Source organism: Somniosus microcephalus, chromosome 8, assembly GCF_052327205.1.
Source record: "Somniosus microcephalus isolate GS21.2 chromosome 8, FLI_Smic_1.0, whole genome shotgun sequence".
Taxonomy (NCBI): Eukaryota; Metazoa; Chordata; class Chondrichthyes; order Squaliformes; family Somniosidae; genus Somniosus; species Somniosus microcephalus.
In genome coordinates this window covers 96623116-96640363 of record NC_140994.1, presented here as the reverse complement: position 1 = coordinate 96640363, position 17248 = coordinate 96623116, and the positions used below count along the sequence as shown (strand labels likewise).

Here is a 17248-nt window from a genome sequence, read left to right as displayed (position 1 = left end):
GAAACCCCGCGGGCTGGCGACCGTTAGAGCAAGGAGTAGGCAGGGAAACCCCGCGGGCTGGCGGCTGTTAGAGCGGCTCACTTCGGGCCCCGACACCGTCAAGCCTGAGGGGGAAGTAGAGAGCGACAGAGAGGGAAGAGGAGAAGGAGAGAGAGGGAAGAGGAGAAGGAGAGAGAGGAAAGAGGAGAAGGAGAGAGAGGGAAGAGGAGAAGGAGAGAGAGGGAAGAGGAGAAGGAGAGAGAGGAAAGAGGAGAAGGAGAGAGAGAGAGAGAGGGAAGATAGAGAAATTTTTGGAGCTTCAGGCCTGCCTGCAGCGGGCCTGGAGACCAGCACCGAGTCCCCCCTGCACGAGGGTGAGGAGGAGGAGGGGGGGGGGTTGCTAAACACAATATAAAACTGAAATAAATTGTTAATTAATTCCCTAACACATAATTCAAATATTTACCTTAGTTCCCTAACACACAGAAAGTGTGGGGGAAAAAATCGTGAAAAATCAAGATGGCGGCCACTCACCTCGGTTCAGAAGGATAAGGCCCGCCCACACACGCACCGATTGGTCGACCGGTCAGGTCACCGAAGCGTAGGATTGGTCAATGGTCGAGTCAGTCGACACTCAACTGTAGGAAGACCTTGACGTCAGACGGTCGCTAATGAGAGCGGAACGCTGAACGTTTTTGGGATACCGCGGGCGGGATTTTTGTCCGGCCGAAACGTAAATAGGCCTATAACCGGTCCGGAATCGCAAGCTTTCTTTTGAGGTGACGCGCGCGTCGGTACGCTCTGTAACTTCCAAACGCATCGAGACCAGGCGGATGGACAGACAGACAGACAGACAGACGAGCCGCTTTATATATATATATAGATAGATAAAGAGTAAAAGGAAAGGGTGAGACTGATTAAGAACCAAAAAAGAGATAATCTTGTGGAGACAAAGGGCATGGCTGAGGTATTAATTGAGTACTCTGCATCTGTCTTCACTAGAGAAGAGGAAATAGTTTAAATGATTTGGGTAATTTTGCAGGACTTCCTTGCTTTGAATGGTAGCTTTGCTGGTTACTGGTTTCTCATTGGTACCAGTTACCGCCTGTAACCAAATATGTTCAGTCAGTCACATTCTGATTGGTAACGCGTTAATTATTTCAACCAATAACAATTTATTTTTATGGTGTGGGGTGACCACTTTTATGACGAGAGGCAAGGCAAATTTTTTGAGCTTACCGCAGTGAAAACCCACTCACAACTTCTGGTCCCAATTTTAATCTCCCCAAGAAGTAAGGGCCATATTTCATGGGGCTGCAGTTTGATCTGTTTATTAGAATGTAACCTGTTGTACAACTGATCCTTCTACTGCTCCAACACATACACCCCGCGCAGCAGCACACCGCACACAAGCACACCACGCGTCGACACACCGCACACAAGCACACCACGCGTCGACACACCGTAAAGCAGCACACCGACACACCGTAAAGCAGCACACTGCGCCCCAACACACCGCGCACCAGCACACCGCGCAGCAACATACCACACCGCGCGGCAGCACACACCGTGCCACAGTAGCACACCAACGTATCAACACATCGCCCACAGCAGCACACCCACACGTTGCTAATTTAATGCGTTCTGTGCCAACAGAGCTCTGGGAATGGATGAGAGTTTGTTTAAGCATCTGGAGCAGAATTTCGATGCAGTTGTTCAGCTGAATGTTCAGTACAGAATGAACAGGTACTTGCTTTGAATAAAACACGTGATTTGTTACAAGTGATTTCTACTGTCCCGTAACAACCCTTTATCAATCTGCACAGCACGATTATGTCACTCAGCAACAAGCTGATGTATGAGGGAAAGCTGGTGTGTGGGTCAGAGCAAGTCGCAACTGCTACACTGCAGCTGCCCAAGTGGGGTGAACTGGTGGCACACAGTCTGCAAGATTCTTGGTTGAAAGATGCGCTGGAGCCAAATAAGCCTGTTTGTTTTCTTAACACCGAAAAGGTGAGGTGATCTTCAATTCTGCAGTAATAGTAACCCACAAGGATTTCTGCTGTACGATAGCAAAATACTGCAGATGCTGGAAATCCGAAATAACAACAGAAAATGCTGGAAAAACTCAGCAGGCCAGGCAACATCCGTGGAGAGAAATTAGAGTTGACGTTTTGGGTCAAACTGTTTTGAAAAAGGGTTTCGACCCGAAACGTCAACTCTAATTTCTCTCCACGGATGTTGCCTGGCCTGCTGAGTTTTTCCAGCATTTTCTGTTGTTATTTAGGATTTCTGCTGTGTTGTGTTATATTGTTCTGCATCTAAACCAATGGCATGTATACTGACCAATTGTCTGGAATCTGGGTAAATCAACAGCACTGATGCTCATAACCCATCCCGGAGCTCCCATCCATGTTCCTTGGCACAGAAACTCCCCCCACCCCCGCCCCGCCGGTCCCTTGGCTTGGATCCCCCATCCCCTCGACAAAGAGCACCTGTCCCTCATCCCCCATCCCGGAGCCCACGTCCGCCGTACCCCATCCCACCTCCCCCATCCCCTGTCCAGAGCCATCCTCCCCTGTCCCAGGGGAAGAACGGCCCGAGGGGAGTGTGGGAATGGCCCTGTGGGAGGGGAGGGTGGGAGTGGCATTGTGGGAGGGGAGGGTGGGAGCAGCACTGTGGGAGGGGAGGTGGAAAAGCAGCTCTCCAGTGAGGAGCTGCTGTGTGTGTGCAGATTTGGCTGTTGGATAGCATTTGTTACTCTCTGTACAGTGCATTGCATTTGGGGCCTGATGTGTTTGCCTTTTTCCCAAGGTACCAGCCCCAGAGACAGACGAACAGTGCGGACTGAGTAATCTGACTGAGGCTGAGCTGGTGTACTGTCTGACAACAGTGCTGCTAAAGGTAGGTGTGTCTGACTCTGAGGGAACTGTGCATCACGCTGAACAGTGCCAAGGTGAGTATTGGAGCAAACAGCACCTGTAGCAAAAGGAGCAGTCCGTGTGATCATCACAAGTTCCAAAAACTTCCGTTACTGTTCCTGGGGAGTGGCCGTGCACACAGCAGAATGTTTTCTAATCTAGTTTCAGAATTGGTCAAATAGAATCACTAGTGAGTGAGTGAGATACTTGAAGTGTCACCATTTAATTGAGGCTTGCTGGAGACCGTAGTGTGTGTGTGTGTGTAGTGAGTTATGTGTGTGTGTGTGTGTGAGAGAGAGTTATGTGTGTGTGTGGATGTGGTGAGTGCATGACCAAGAAATTGATAGAGGGAGAAAATAGAATATGAGAGTAAACTAGCAAGAAATATCAAAACAGATTGTAAGAACTTTTACGAGTGTAAAAACGAAGAGGTTAGAGAAAGTCAACGTGGTTCCCTTAGAGGCAGAGACAGGAGAAATTATAATGGGGAATAAGGAAATGGCAGAGACGTTAATCAGGTATTTTGTATCTGTCTTCACAATGGAAGAACATACCAGAAATTGTGGGGAACTAAAGGTCTAATGAGAGTGAGGAACTTAAAGTAATTAATATTAGTAAAAAAATAGTACTGGAGAACTTAATGGGACTAAAAGCCGACAAATCCCCATGATCTGATGGCCTACATCCTAGGGTTTTAAAAGAGGTGGCTGCAGAGATAGTGGATGCACTGGTTTTGATCTCCAGAATTCCCTGGATTCTAGAGCGGTCCCTGTGGATTAGAAGGTAGCAAATGTAACCCTGCTATTCAAGAAAGAATGGAGGGAGAGGGAAAACAGGGAACCAAAGGCCAGTTAGCCTGACATCAGTCGTAGGGAAAGTGCTAGAATCTATTAAGGATGTGGTAACAGGGCACTTAGAAAATCATATGATTGAGCAAAGTCAATGCGGTTTTATGAAAGGGAAATCATGTTTGACAAATCTATTAAGAGTTTTTTGAAAGTTGAACTAGCAGGATAGATAAGGGGGAGCCAGTGGATGTAGTATGTTTGGATTTTCAAAAGCATTCAATAAAGTGCCATACAAGAGATTGTTACACAAGATTAGGGCTCATGGGATTGGGAGTAATATATTAGCATGGATTGAGGATTAGTTAATGGACAGAAAAGAGAGTAGGAATAAACGGGTCATTTTCAGGATGGCAGGGTGTAACTAGTGGAGCGCCGCAAGGATCAGTGCTTGGGGCCCCAGCTATTCGCAATCTATATCACTGACTTAGATGAGGGGAACCGACTAACATATACAAGTTTGCTGACAATACTAAGCTAGGTGGGAAAGTAAGCTGTGGGGAGGGCGTGAGGAGGATGTAAAGAAGCTGCAAAGGGATATAGATCAGATAAGTGATTGGGCAAGAAGGTGGCAGATGGAGTATAATGTGGGGAAGTGTGAAATTATCCACTTTGGTAGGAAGAATGGAAAAGCAGAATATTTTTTTAGAAGGTGAGACGAGTAAATGTTGGTATTCAGAGAGATTTTGGGGTCCTTGTACACAAATCACAAAGTTAACATGCAGGTACAACAAGCAGTTAGGAAGGCAACTGGAATGTGGCCTTTATTGCAAGGGGGTTGGAGTATAAGAGTAAGGAAGTCTTACTGCAATTATGTAGAGTTTTGGTGAGACCACATCGAGAGTACTGTGTACAGTTCTGGTCTCCTTACCTAAGGAAGGATATACTTGCCTTCGTGGCAGTGCAACAAAGGTTCACTAGATTGATTCCTGGGATGAGAGGGCTGTCCTACAAGGAGAGATTGAGTAGACTAGGCCTATATTCTTTAGAGTTTAGAAGAATGAGAGGTGATCTCATTGAAACATATAAAATTCTTACAGGACTAGACAGGGTAGGTGCAGGGAGGATGTTTTCCCCCTGGCTGGGGAGTCTAGAACTAGGGATCACGGACTCAGAAAAAGGAGTCGGCCATTTAGGACTGAGATGAGAAATTTCTTCACTCAAAGGGTTGTGAATCTTTGGAATTCTCTACCCCAGAGGGCTATGGATGCTCAGTTGTTGAGTATATTCAAGACAGAGATCAATAGATTTTTTGGGCTTGAAGGGAATCAAGGGATATGGGATATGGCGGGAAAGTGGAGTTGATGTAGAAGTTCAGTCATGATCTTATTGAATGGCGGAGCAGGCGCGAGGGGCTGCATGGCCTACTCCTCCTAATTCTTATGTTCTTATGAGTGTGTGTGCGCGTGGTGAGTGTTGGTATGTGCGCGATGAGGCTTAGACCCACACTGGCTGTGTTGATTTGGTTTATTCAGATCTTTACAGATCAGCGGGATGGTGTAGCAATTTAACAATTTCTTTTAGTTTCCTTAGCTCGTGTGAGTAATGCACTCTCCCCAATAATGTGGATCTGGTGTCTAGTTTGACGTACAAAATGTACCTCAGAGTTTGTTCTGGTGGTTACTCACTTAACAGAACCTAGCTAATTTTCTGCGCACTGTCTGGACTTTATACTGAAACTTCCTGCAAACAGGAGTCGAATGTTTCTCTGCAGGTTGTTCCTTGGGTGACTGCAGTATGTTGTACTGAGCTACATGGATCAGGAAGGCCCACAGTTTCAACCTCTGCTCTGTTAGCTGCTCCCACCACAATTGATCTTGGTTCATGCCCCTGGGCTAGGAAAAAGGGAAACAATCATTGAGCCAGAGTCCCTGCTCCTCACCACTGACCCTCCTGCATGGTGTTCCTGTCCCGACGTTGGGTAAAGATAGGATCAGACTTATCTGTTAGATGGGACTAAGACTCAGTTAGAACTCTAGCCAATACATTAGGTGGGAGTAAGGGACTAACATTCAATTAGAACTCTAGCCAATATGTTTGAACATCTCCCTTAGTCTCAATGTTACAAACTGTGGCACTCCTTGGCTCTCAATCTTTTCTTCCTCCTATAATAATAATCAAACTTTTGGAAACCAGCCGTGGTTATGATCTAACCACTATTTCCTGCTTTAGTTGTTCTCTCCTGCGCTTTATAATTTTGCCAGTGTCCTGCTTTCTGTCCAATATGCCTTTCAAGCTCAGCTGGAGTACTTTGGGCAGCTTAATAACCCTCAGGCAGCCTAATAAGCCAGATAATGTAAATAATTTTATACTTTAAATAATCTAAAACTCTAGGTAATCTCTTTAGATAATCTAATCTAAATAATTAGTCTAATCTATATTTAATCGAATACTCTAAATAAAGAACAAAAGAAAGACTTGCATTTATATAGCACCTTTCATGACCATAGGACGTCCCAAAGCTCTTCACAGCCATTGAAGTACTTTTTGAAGCATAGTCACTGCTGTAATATAGGACATGTGGCAGCCAATTTGCATGCAGCAAGCTCCCACAGACAGCAAGGAGACAATGATGAGATAATTTGTATTAGTGATGTTGGTTGAGGGATGAATATTGGCCAGGACACCGGGGAGAACTCTCTTACATCCACCTGAGAGGGCAGATAGGGCTTCGGTTTAATGTCTCATCCGAAAGACGGCACCGCCAACAGTGCAGCACTCCCTCAGTACTGCACTGTAGTGTCAGCCTAGATTATGTGCTCAAGTCTCTAGAGTGGGACTTGAACCCACAACCTTCCGACTCAGAATCGAAAGAGACACAGCTGACGCCTCATACGAATAATAATTTAATACTCTTTCTTTAAACAATCTAATGCGCATTAAATGATTTACTATTCTATAAATGACCTAATACTCTAAATTTTTCCGATACTCTAAATTACTCCGTTACTTCATTATTAGTGTGGTGAAGTGGCAGTAAGTGCGGCAGCTTTCCATAAGTGGGAAGGAAGCTGTAACTGATGTTTCTGTGGCTGACCTGGACTCTTGGGTTGTTTTGTAAACAGGCTGGATGCAGGCCCTGTAACATTGGGATTATTGCACCATACAGACAGCAGCTTAAAGCAATCTCGGCCATGCTGATGAGGGACAAAGCTTTCAGTGCTGTTGAGGTGAATACGGTGGACAAGTACCAAGGGAGAGACAAAAGTATTATCATTGTGTCCTTCGTTAGGAGTAACAGTGAGGGAAAGGTGAGTGAAGTGATGCCGGTTACTGTGTAGTATAACAAATCCAACCTGTTGTGTAATCCTGTGGGAGAATGTTAACATCAACCTGGGATAGCTGGGTCTATTTTTAATTTCCATCCAGTCTTAAATCCGATCTTACTTGAAAATCATGCTTAATTGTAACTATTAAATGTGAGCTGAAGGATGCCTTTGTTGCTGTTGGTTTGATGTCCTGCCCGCCTCCAAATAGGCTTATTTCATTGGAATGGAAATGTTTCCCACCTTTAAAGGCTGCTCTGTAATGAGGTGATTCATAATTGCAATTCCTTTTGCGGGTGGGGGGTGACATTTGTGGACGCACATTTAAAGCCCAGGTGAATGGCCAGGGCCCACAGAGCAAGAATAGGAGAGATGATGAAGTGAATCGAGAAGTAATCACTCACTGAACTGAAGGTTCGAGGGGAAAGGAAACCTGCAAGAGTGGAGTCCCAACTTTGAGGTCCTGAAAATCAATGAGAACAACGCTGTTCAGGCCCTTGATTTGAACACTGAGGATATATGGGGAGGAAGAGTGCAGTGGATGCCATGTTTGGAGTACAGAAGGAATGTAGAGGAAAGTTCAGAGGAAGATTGACCATTGAAGTGTTGTGAAAGAGAGACAAGAAAGGATGTGATGGGTTAAGGGAGAGATCGCCCATCAGCCAACAAGCTGTTTCTTGTATTCTGTAGCGAGAGGCTGCTACAAGTGTCGGTGAAGCCATCACCGGTTTATGCAGCACTATTCAAGCCTTGGACACATGAACAGTGTAGAAAGTTAATGTTTCTCCAGAAAAGAGGCACAAAAGAGGAAACCGAACTTCTTGCAGGCAGATTCAGCAATTGGGAGAGGAAAAGAGTGAGGTAAAAAATGTAAGTGGACTGAGGAAGACTATGGGTGGAGGTGGCAAAGGTGAGAGCTGGTAGCTGCTGGTTAGAATGGAGAGAGGTGCTCGGAGCTGGAGGTTCAGGCCATGTAATCCAACAAAAGGTGAGGAATCACCAGCAGACGAGTGGACGGGGCTGGACAGTGAGTAGCGGAGGCAGTGTGAATGTGGTGTGACTTTGGCATGTTTTTGCTTTGGATTTCTCTTCAAATCTGAACAAAAAACCAGTTTAATAATTAAAATCTAAAATCTGGAATAAAACACAAACCTGCAATTGCCTGACTTGCTCATTTCAGCAAACCATGAATCGTGCGTAGTGTCTCCTCAATGAAAGCGGATGTTGTGTCCGTGTGTTAATAGAGACACTGAAGACAGGAGTTGGTTTCACAGGTGTTTACTGAACAAAGTCTGGAGGGGAACTAACTGATACAACACAATATACAGGCTTATATAGCCCGAGTGGCCATTACCGGCATTACAGTACACAGGGGGCTCTTAAAGGCACATACACTACAGCGGACATTACATCAAATAGGAGATAACTGCACTGAACTTTTTCTTAACAGCTTGGAGAGTTACTGAAGGACTGGCGAAGACTCAACGTAGCCCTGACTAGACCCAAGCACAAGCTGGTAATGATGGGATGTATGTCGACGCTGTGCCAATATGCTCCTTTAAAAAAATTACTGGATCACTTGAAGACTGAAGAAATGATATCCTTTACAAGCGATAATGTGTTTAGAGGATAAAGGATGTATAAATGGCAGAGGTCCTGTATTAAAGGTAACGGGTTAGCTATCTGGGAACTGGGTTGAAATGCAGACCAGACTGATGAGATGAAATCCCCCATGTCTGGCTGTAGGGGCCTTTGTGAAATGAGTTGGGCAGTCCCAATCCACTTCCTCATGAGCTTGGGCCACAAAGCTTTCCTTCATTTTCATTAATTAGCAATCTAACCCAGACTGCTGACAGAAATTGCTGGTACATGAAATGGAAAATGTCGTGGCTGTGTCATGGGGGATGCACGTATGAGGTTGGAGCCTTCTCTGCTCGATTGGAAATATCTCGGGTTTCTCTTTCTATAACTATCATTTCCCATCCATGCCACCCATCCGTAGAGTGGGGCGGACACGGGCCGTCCCGCGGGGTGGGGCGGACGCGGGCCGTCCCCACCATTTCTGGGGGCATTGCGTTAAGTAAGGTCACTTTTTGGAAGGTACTGGTGTGCTTTCATGTTTTTAACAAGAAGTTTCCGGCTCAAATTACCTCCCCGCCTACCCCCTTCCCAAACACCCAACCATTGCTAGCAGTTCCTTCATGAATAATCCCTGTAGGCTAGGAACCCAGCAGGAATGGCTCCAGCTGAATTGGGTAGCATTGCTGTGGGGTGATCTCTGGTCCCGTGTGGATGACTGGTGCCCATCTGTAGGATTGCACGCCCCAGCTTGGGCACCCTGCCAACCGCTGACACTTCAACCGTCTTCACACACAGGGAGCCTTGGCCATCACTGGTTAGTGGTTTCGCTTCATGGCTGAGTGATTCAATGGACTTCAATCTCCACAATGCAGGGTTATGACAATTCTTCCTTTTCCTTAACCAACTCTACATCATTGACCTTCCCCCTGCAGCACACACAATTACTACTGTGAAGTGAATGCGTTCATCCACCTGAATAATGTGAATGTGGTGAGCTGCTGCTCGGCAGTACATGCCTACATCAAGAACGCACCTACATCGCCGCTCAATCTCTATCTACCTCCAGGATAAGCACTGCCGCTCTGATCAGTCTGACCTGTGTCTGTCAGCCAGTTGAATCTTTTAACTCCAAAAGGCGAGTTCCAAACAATTGATCAGACGTTCTCGCATTGTTGAATTCCGTTCTGAAAAGATTTGAGTTCCTTTAACATGCCTTTAGATCTTGAAGACTGTGAAATCACTACTGGGTCATTTAATGTCAACTACGCACACATTCAAAATCATGTTCCATCCACACCCATACCACTGCCCGAACTGTATCGTAACACTACGTAACATCTCCACACAGTATCGTATTGATGTGCAACATCCCCCCCCCCCCACCCCCCAAACTGTATGGTAACATGGTGTAACATCCTCTTCGAACTGTATGGTAGCACTGTGAAAGACTTGAAACATTTCAGCTATCTTGCTGGCATGATGGGGAATTTTAGTTTTTAATGTAGTTACTACACTGGCGCATTGGGGGTGGGTGGGGTGGGGGCACTATGTCTGATGTGTAATGTACAATTGATGAGATTTCCTAAACCAGTTTTGAACTAATTAACATTTGAGGAATGTCTGTTCAGTGCCATTCCTGGTGCTTTACCAATTTTAAAACAAGTTGATGCTGGAGCTGCACTCTAATCTGTGTAAATTCAATAAAAAGGAGTTAGAAAAATTAACCAAAATGGTCATTTTTCAGTTTCACATTGAAACAGTCCTCTCATTCTGTTCTGCAAAGAGAATTCCTTGGAAGAGTACAGGGTGTATACAGTATGTGGGGAGTCTGATTCCTAGTCAGGAACAGAGCCCCCTTCCTCTTCAATGAGCTCCTCCCCATTTTGACCACAAACGTTTGTCTTATCCCTATTTACTTTAGGTTAGTTGAAGTTCCCAGTTATTAACGCTCTGTTACTGCTGCAGATCTCATGGTGTCTTGCCTATATTTAGTGCTCTGAAAATGGTAACAAACCCTAACTAATTCTTAACTCTCTAGTGGTGGGAGTCATATCTAGCACAAAGGAAGATGGTTGTGGTTGTTGGAGGTCAATCATCTCAGCTCCAGGACATAGTTGCAGGAGTTCCTTAGGGCAGTGTCCTTGGCCCAACTACCTTTAGCTGCTTCAACGATAATCTCTCCGTCATAAGGTTAGAAGTGAGGCTGTTTGATGATTGCCAGTTCCATTTGCAATTCCTCAGATAATGAAGCAGACCATGTCCACATGCAGCAAGACCTGGATAGCATCCAGGCTTTGGCTGATAAATGACAAGTAACATTTGCGTCACATCTACCAGGCAAAGACCAACTCCAACAAGAAGGAGCCAAAGCATCTCCCTTTGACATTCAATGGCATTACCATCACCAACTCCCCCACTATCAACATTCTGAGGGTCACCATTGACCAGAAACTTACCTGGACCAGCCACATAAATGCCGTGCCTACTGGAGCAGGTCAGAGGCTGAGTATTCTGCGACAAGTAGCTCACCTGACTCCCTGAAGTCTTTCCACCACTTACAAGGCACAAGACAGGACTGTGATAGAATACTCTCCACTTGCGTGGATGAGTGCAGCTGCAACAACATTCAAGAAGCTCGACACCATCCAGGACAAAGCAAACTGCTTGATTGGCACCCCATCCATCACCTTAAACATCCACTCCTTCCACCATTGACGCACCATGGCTGCACTGTGTACTATCTACAGGGTGCACTGCAGCAACTCAACAAAGCTTCTTCAACAGCACCTCCCAAACTCATGACCTCCACCACCTAGAGGGACAAGGGCAGCAGGTGCATGGGAACGCCATCACCTCCAAGTCACACACTATCTTGACTTTGAAATATATTGCTGTTCCTTCATTATCGCTGGGTTCAAAACCCTGGAACTCCCTCCCTAACAGTATTGAGAGTACTTTCACCACTGACTGCAGCGGTTGAAGACAACTGCTTAGGGCAACCAAGGATAGGCAATAAATGCCAGCCTTGCCAGTGACACCCACATTCTGAGAATGGAAAAAAAACTCAAACTTAGTGCACCATCAATAAATATTTCCTTTCTGTTGTAATTGAGACTTAATGAGGCCATTATTTTTCCTTTCTATCTCTTGAAAATATTATACCTGGGACAGCGAAAAAGCTAAATATTGCAGATGTTGGAAATCTGAAATTAAATACAGAAAATGCTGGAAATACTCAGGTCAGGCAGCATCTGTGGAGGGGGAAAGAGTTAATGTTTCAGATCGATGACCTTTCGTCAGAACTGGTGGATGACAGAGTGGTGGGAGTGGGGCGTACGTAAAATTAAAGTGTCAAGCGACCGGAAGCTCAGGGTCACGCTTGCGGACTGAATTGAGGTGTTCAAAACGATCACCCAATCTGCGTTTGGTCTCTCCAATGTAGAGGAAATGCATTGTGAGCAGCGACTACAATGTACCAAGTTGGAAAAACTTAAGTAAATCACTGTTTCATCTGGAATGAGTGTTTGGTGCCCTAGGTGGTGTGAAGGGAGGAGGTGAAAGGGCAGGTGTTGCATCTCCTATGCTTTCCTGAGAAGGGGAGCGACTACTGGGGGTGATGGAAGAGGTGGACCAGGGTGTTGCAGAGGGAACGGTCCCTTTGGAATGCTGAAAGGGGAGGGGAAGATGTGTTTTAAGATGGTGGAAATGGAGAAGGATTGCAGAGGCTTGTGGGGTGAAAGGTGAGATCAAGGGGAATCCTATTGTGATTCTGGGAGGGAGGGGAAGGGTTGAATGCAGGAAATGGGATGGACACGGTCGAGAGCTCGGTCAACCACGGTTGAGGGGAATCCTTAGGAGAGGTAAAATGACGACAATTCGGAAGCTCTTGTGTGGAAGGTACCATGATAGGATCCCCATTGTCCTCACCTTCCACCCCACCAGTCTCTGCATTCAATAGATCATTTCTACCACCTCCAGCGTGATGCCACCACCAAACACATCTTCCCTTCCCCTTTCAGCATTCTGAAGAGAACGTTCACTTCGTGACACCTTGGTCCACTCTTCGTGGAGTGGAGAAGGTGTGGGCTGGTGCTTGGGGTGGGGATCCACACCCCTGGGGTCAACCTGCAATATTCCTGGGCCACAATATGCTTCTCTTTGCCAGAGTTTCCATACTTCCCTCCCCTTCTGCTGTAACCATTTACACCTCTAGACCTAACTTTTGTTTTTTTTATTTGTCCCATCACCACCCCCTTTTTGCCTTGCGCCGTCATCCCTTTTGTCATTTAGTCACTGCTGCCCTCCACCCTATCAAGGATCTTCCCTTTTGTTCCTTTCTGCCCCCTTTTCCCTGGCTCTGTACTTCTGATGAAAGGTCATTGACCTGAAACATTAACCTTAGTTCCAAGTTTGTCATTTCCCTCCATTCTAGTTAGTGCATCTCATTCCCTGACTTTAATTCTGCTTTCCACATTCACATATAAACACTGCAACCCTGACCCACTCGGAATTCTCAATACCCTTTTATGTTTGGATTTTTTTCTTGCTGTTTCCTTCACTTTCTGTCTCCAAAACCTCCCTCCTATTTGCCTTGAGGTATGTCTCCCCATATTGCTCTTGACTTTGTCCCTTCACTATATTTCTTACACCCTCCCCTGTTGAATACTAGAACTTTATTCTACCTATCTGGAGCGGGGCATGCCCGTTAGACTTTTCCCTTTGCCCTTCAGCTCGTACTTTTTGCGCTACAAATTGCTAGGACCTTAGTGAACGATGGGACCAACAGTCTATCTCCTTAACCAATGAGATTTAAGGATAGAGAAAGAAGCCGAGGATTGACGGAGAAGGAAATACGGTGAATGAGTCATATCAGGTACAGAAAGGAATAGAGAGGGAAAGAAAGATTGGATTCGAGAGAGAGAACAGAAAAGTAAGAAAAGCAGGAATGAGATGCCACAGTTTCAACTGTTCCCATTCTGGGCTGGAGAGGTTGAGTGGCATTGCAGGAACATTAACCTCCTCATTAAAAGGGTCCTTAAGCTGTTAAGCACTAGCCGTAACTTCCTGCAGCAAGTTTTTTTCATCGTAAGAGATGTCGTTTATGATCACTGGGAAAGGGAAGGGGCCATTAGAAATTCACAACACAGCTTTTGGAGAAGTAGATCGTGCTTTACAAATTAGATCGTTTTTTGAGGTCATGGGGTAGTGAATGAGGAAAATCCGGTAGAACCTGGACTTTCAGAAAGCCTTTGATGAGGTATCTCACACTAGGTTACTTAACAAAGTCGAAGCTTGTTATATCAGTAAAAATTTGAAACACTGGATTAGGAATTGGCTCCAATCTCAGCCAAAAAGTTGTCGTTGACGGATGTGGTTGAGCTTGAAGACGTGTTACTAGTGGTGTCCCCCAGGGATCGGTTCTAGGCCCGCTACTCTTCACAGTCTTTATTACAGACCTGGACAGTGTGTTTGGGGGTATGGCCAGTATGTTTGCAGATGAAACCAAAATCTATGCAAAGGTTTTTTTTAAAATTTTATGCAAGGGTTAAGACAGCAGAGGAGTGCAATCAAATCCAAAAAAAAGATTTAGATGTGCTGGGGCAGTGGACCACACAATTGCAAATGGCATTTAATTTAGGTAAATGTAGTGTCATGCATGTTGGTTGGAGCAACACAGAATACACATCATTGGCAGGGAACAATACTTGAAGTTGAGAGAAAAAAAATCTTGGTGTTATTGTGCACAGATCATTAAAGGTTCTTGATCGATGTAGAGAAACTGTAGCTAAAGTTATCAGTGTATTGCATTGTATTAATAGAACTACTCAGTATAAATCAAAGGACACCATTTTGACACTATGCTGGTCGCTGGTCAGACTGTATCTGGAATACTGTGCCCAGTTTTGGTCCCCCACATGGTGGGCGATCGAGTGGCCTTGGAAACAGTCCAGAGGGAGAGCCACAAGAATGATTCCTAGCTTAAAGGACCTCGGCTACTCGGATAGACTCAAGGACCTCCGTCTATTTACTTTAGAGCAGTGTAGACTTCGAGGCGACCTGCTAGAGGTCTATAAAATAATTAAAGGCTGGATAGATTATTCCAGCTTTAACATATTAGGGAGGACATGGGGACACGAGTTTTAAAGTGTGGAAGAGTAGGAATAGACTGTTAGGCAGCTCTTTTCCCAGAGTGCAGTGAGCCTCTGGAATGTGTTGTGGGCTGGTGTGGTGGGTGCTGACTCTCTGCCTTCAAGTGGGAGCTGGACCTATTCCTGACTGGGGCAAAGATCACGTCATAGAGAAGGCAAGTGTCTTTATAGAGAACACTTGGTTGGTGTGATCTCCTGGACTGGTTTTGATCGCCTGAGGGGTGTGGGAGAGGAATTTTCCAGTGTATTTTTTTCCCTTATTGGCCCTGAGTTTTTTCTCTCTTTTTGCCTCTCCCAAGAGATTACATGGCTGCGGGGGAGGGGTGTGAGGTGGGAGGGAAGGAAGAGTGTTTCGTCACGATGCTCTGACCATCATGATGTGGGACCAGCGAGTCTTTTCCTGATGTCAATTTTGTATGTTCCAATGTGTGTTTTAACCACAAATCCTGCAATTTCTTGAAACTCACGGGGAAGTTGAAGCGAGCTCTAGTTTTCGCGAGGCCAACGGCGGAGTGGCACAAATCGTCCCGCAACCTGTGGCGTATTCCTCGCCACAAAATTGTTGGGTTATTTACACACTAAACGGCGTACCTATTAAACTCTCCATTAGTTTCCCAGCACATACGACACGAAAGCTGGGTGGGCGTGTGTGCTGTGAGGATGCAGAGAAACTCCAGTATGATTTGGACAGGTTGGGTGATTGGGCAGATGCATAGCAAATGCAGTATAATGTGGATAAATGCGAGGTTATCCACTTAGGTGGCAAAAACAGGAAGACAGATTATTATCTGAACGACAATAGATTGGGAAAAGGGGAAGTGCAACGAGACCTGGGTGTCCTTGTGCACCAGGTGCTGGAGGTAAGCATGCAGGTGCAGCAGGCGCTTAAGAAGGCAAATAGTATGTTGGCCTTCATAGTGAGAGGATTCGAGTACAGGAGCAAGGATGTCTTGCTGCAGTTGTACAGGACCTTGGTGAGACCACATCTTGAGTATTGTGTGCAGTTTTGGTCGCCTTATCTGAGGAAGGATGTTCTTGCCATGGAGGGGAGTGCAGCAAAGATTCACCAGACTGATACCTGGGATGGCAGGAATGACATATGAAGAGAGATTGGGTCGATTAGGCTTATATTCGCTAGAGTTTAGAAGAATGAGAGGGAGGGAATCTCATTGAAACTTATAAAATTCTAACAGGACCAGACAGACTAGATGCAGGAAGGATGTTCTTGATGGTGGGGGAGTCCAGAACCAGGGGGTCGCAGTCTAAGGATAAGGGGTAAGCCATTTAGGACTGAGATGAGTAATTTTTTCACCGAGAGTGGTGAACCTGTGGCATTCTCTACCATAGAAGGCAGTTGAGGCCAATTCATCTATATATATAAAGCGGCTCGTCTGTCTGTCTGCCCGCCCGGTCTCGATGCGTTTGGAAGTTACAGAGCGTACCGACGCGCGCGTCACCTCAAAAGAAAGCTTGCGATTCCGGACCGGTTATAGGCCTATTGACGTTTCGGCCGGACAAAAACGACAGCTTCGTGAGATCGCGGGGGGGTGCGAGCCTCGGGAAATCGCGGGGGACGGGGGGGGGGGGGAAAGAGAGCCTCGGGAAATCGCGGGGGGGGGCGGGGAGAGCCTCGGGAAATTGCGGGGGGGGAGAGCCTCGGGAAATCGCGCGGGGGGGGGGGAGAGAGAGCCTCGGGAAATCGCGCGGTGGGGGGGGGGAGAGAGCCTCGGGAAATCGCCGGGGGGGGGGGAGAGCCTCGGGAAATCGCCGGGGGGGGGGGAGAGCCGCGGGAAATCGCCGGGGGGGGGGGGGGGGAGAGCCTCGGGAAATCGCGGGGGGGGGGGGGGGAGCTCGGGAAATCGCGGGGGGGGGGGAGCCTCGGGAAATCGCGGGGGGGGGGTGGGGGAGAGCCTCGGGATAATCGCGGGTGTGGGGGGGGAGAGCCTCGGGAAATCGCGGGAGGGGGGGGAGAGCCTCGGGAAATCGCGGGGGGGCGGGGGTGGAAGAGAGCCTCGGGAAATCGCGGGGGGCGGGGGGAGAGAGCCTCGGGAAATCGCGGGGTGGAGAGAGAGCCCTGGGAAATCGCGGAGGGGGGTGGGAGAGCCTCGGGAAATCGCGGGGGCGAGGGGGGAGAGCCTTCGGGAAATCGCGAGGGGGGGGGGGGGGAGAGCCTCGGGAAATGGCGGGGGGGAGAGCCTCGGGAAATCGCGGGGGGGGGGGGGGGAGAGCCGCGGGAAATCGCGGGGGGGGGAGAGCCTCGGGAAATCGCGGGGGGACAGCCTCGGGAAATCGCGGGGGGGGGGGGGGAGAGCCTCGGAAATCGCGGGGGGGGGGGGGGGGGGAGAGAGAGGGTGGGGGGGGAGAGAGAGAGAGGGCGGGGGAGAGAGAGAGGGCGGGGGGAGGGGGAGAGAGAGCGAGGTGGGGGAGAAGACGAGAGAGGGTGGGGGTGAGAGAGAGAGGGAGGTGGGAGGGGGAGGAGAGAGCGGAGGGTAGGGGAGGAGAGAGGG

General features: G+C 47.3%; 1 protein-coding gene across 1 annotated transcript; it reads left to right on the top strand.

Annotated features, from left to right (window-relative positions):
• The first annotated feature begins 1527 nt into the window (after nucleotides 1–1527).
• On the top strand, nucleotides 1528–10322 carry LOC147113713 (DNA replication ATP-dependent helicase/nuclease DNA2-like). The gene is made up of 6 exons (XM_085995027.1): nucleotides 1528–1725; nucleotides 1806–1992; nucleotides 2794–2883; nucleotides 6811–6996; nucleotides 8462–8610; nucleotides 9505–10322. Exons 1-6 carry the CDS (start codon nucleotides 1646–1648, stop codon nucleotides 9548–9550), a joined length of 738 nt encoding a protein of 245 aa, XP_085851153.1. The 5' UTR covers nucleotides 1528–1645; the 3' UTR covers nucleotides 9551–10322.
• The last annotated feature ends 6926 nt before the right edge of the window (nucleotides 10323–17248 follow it).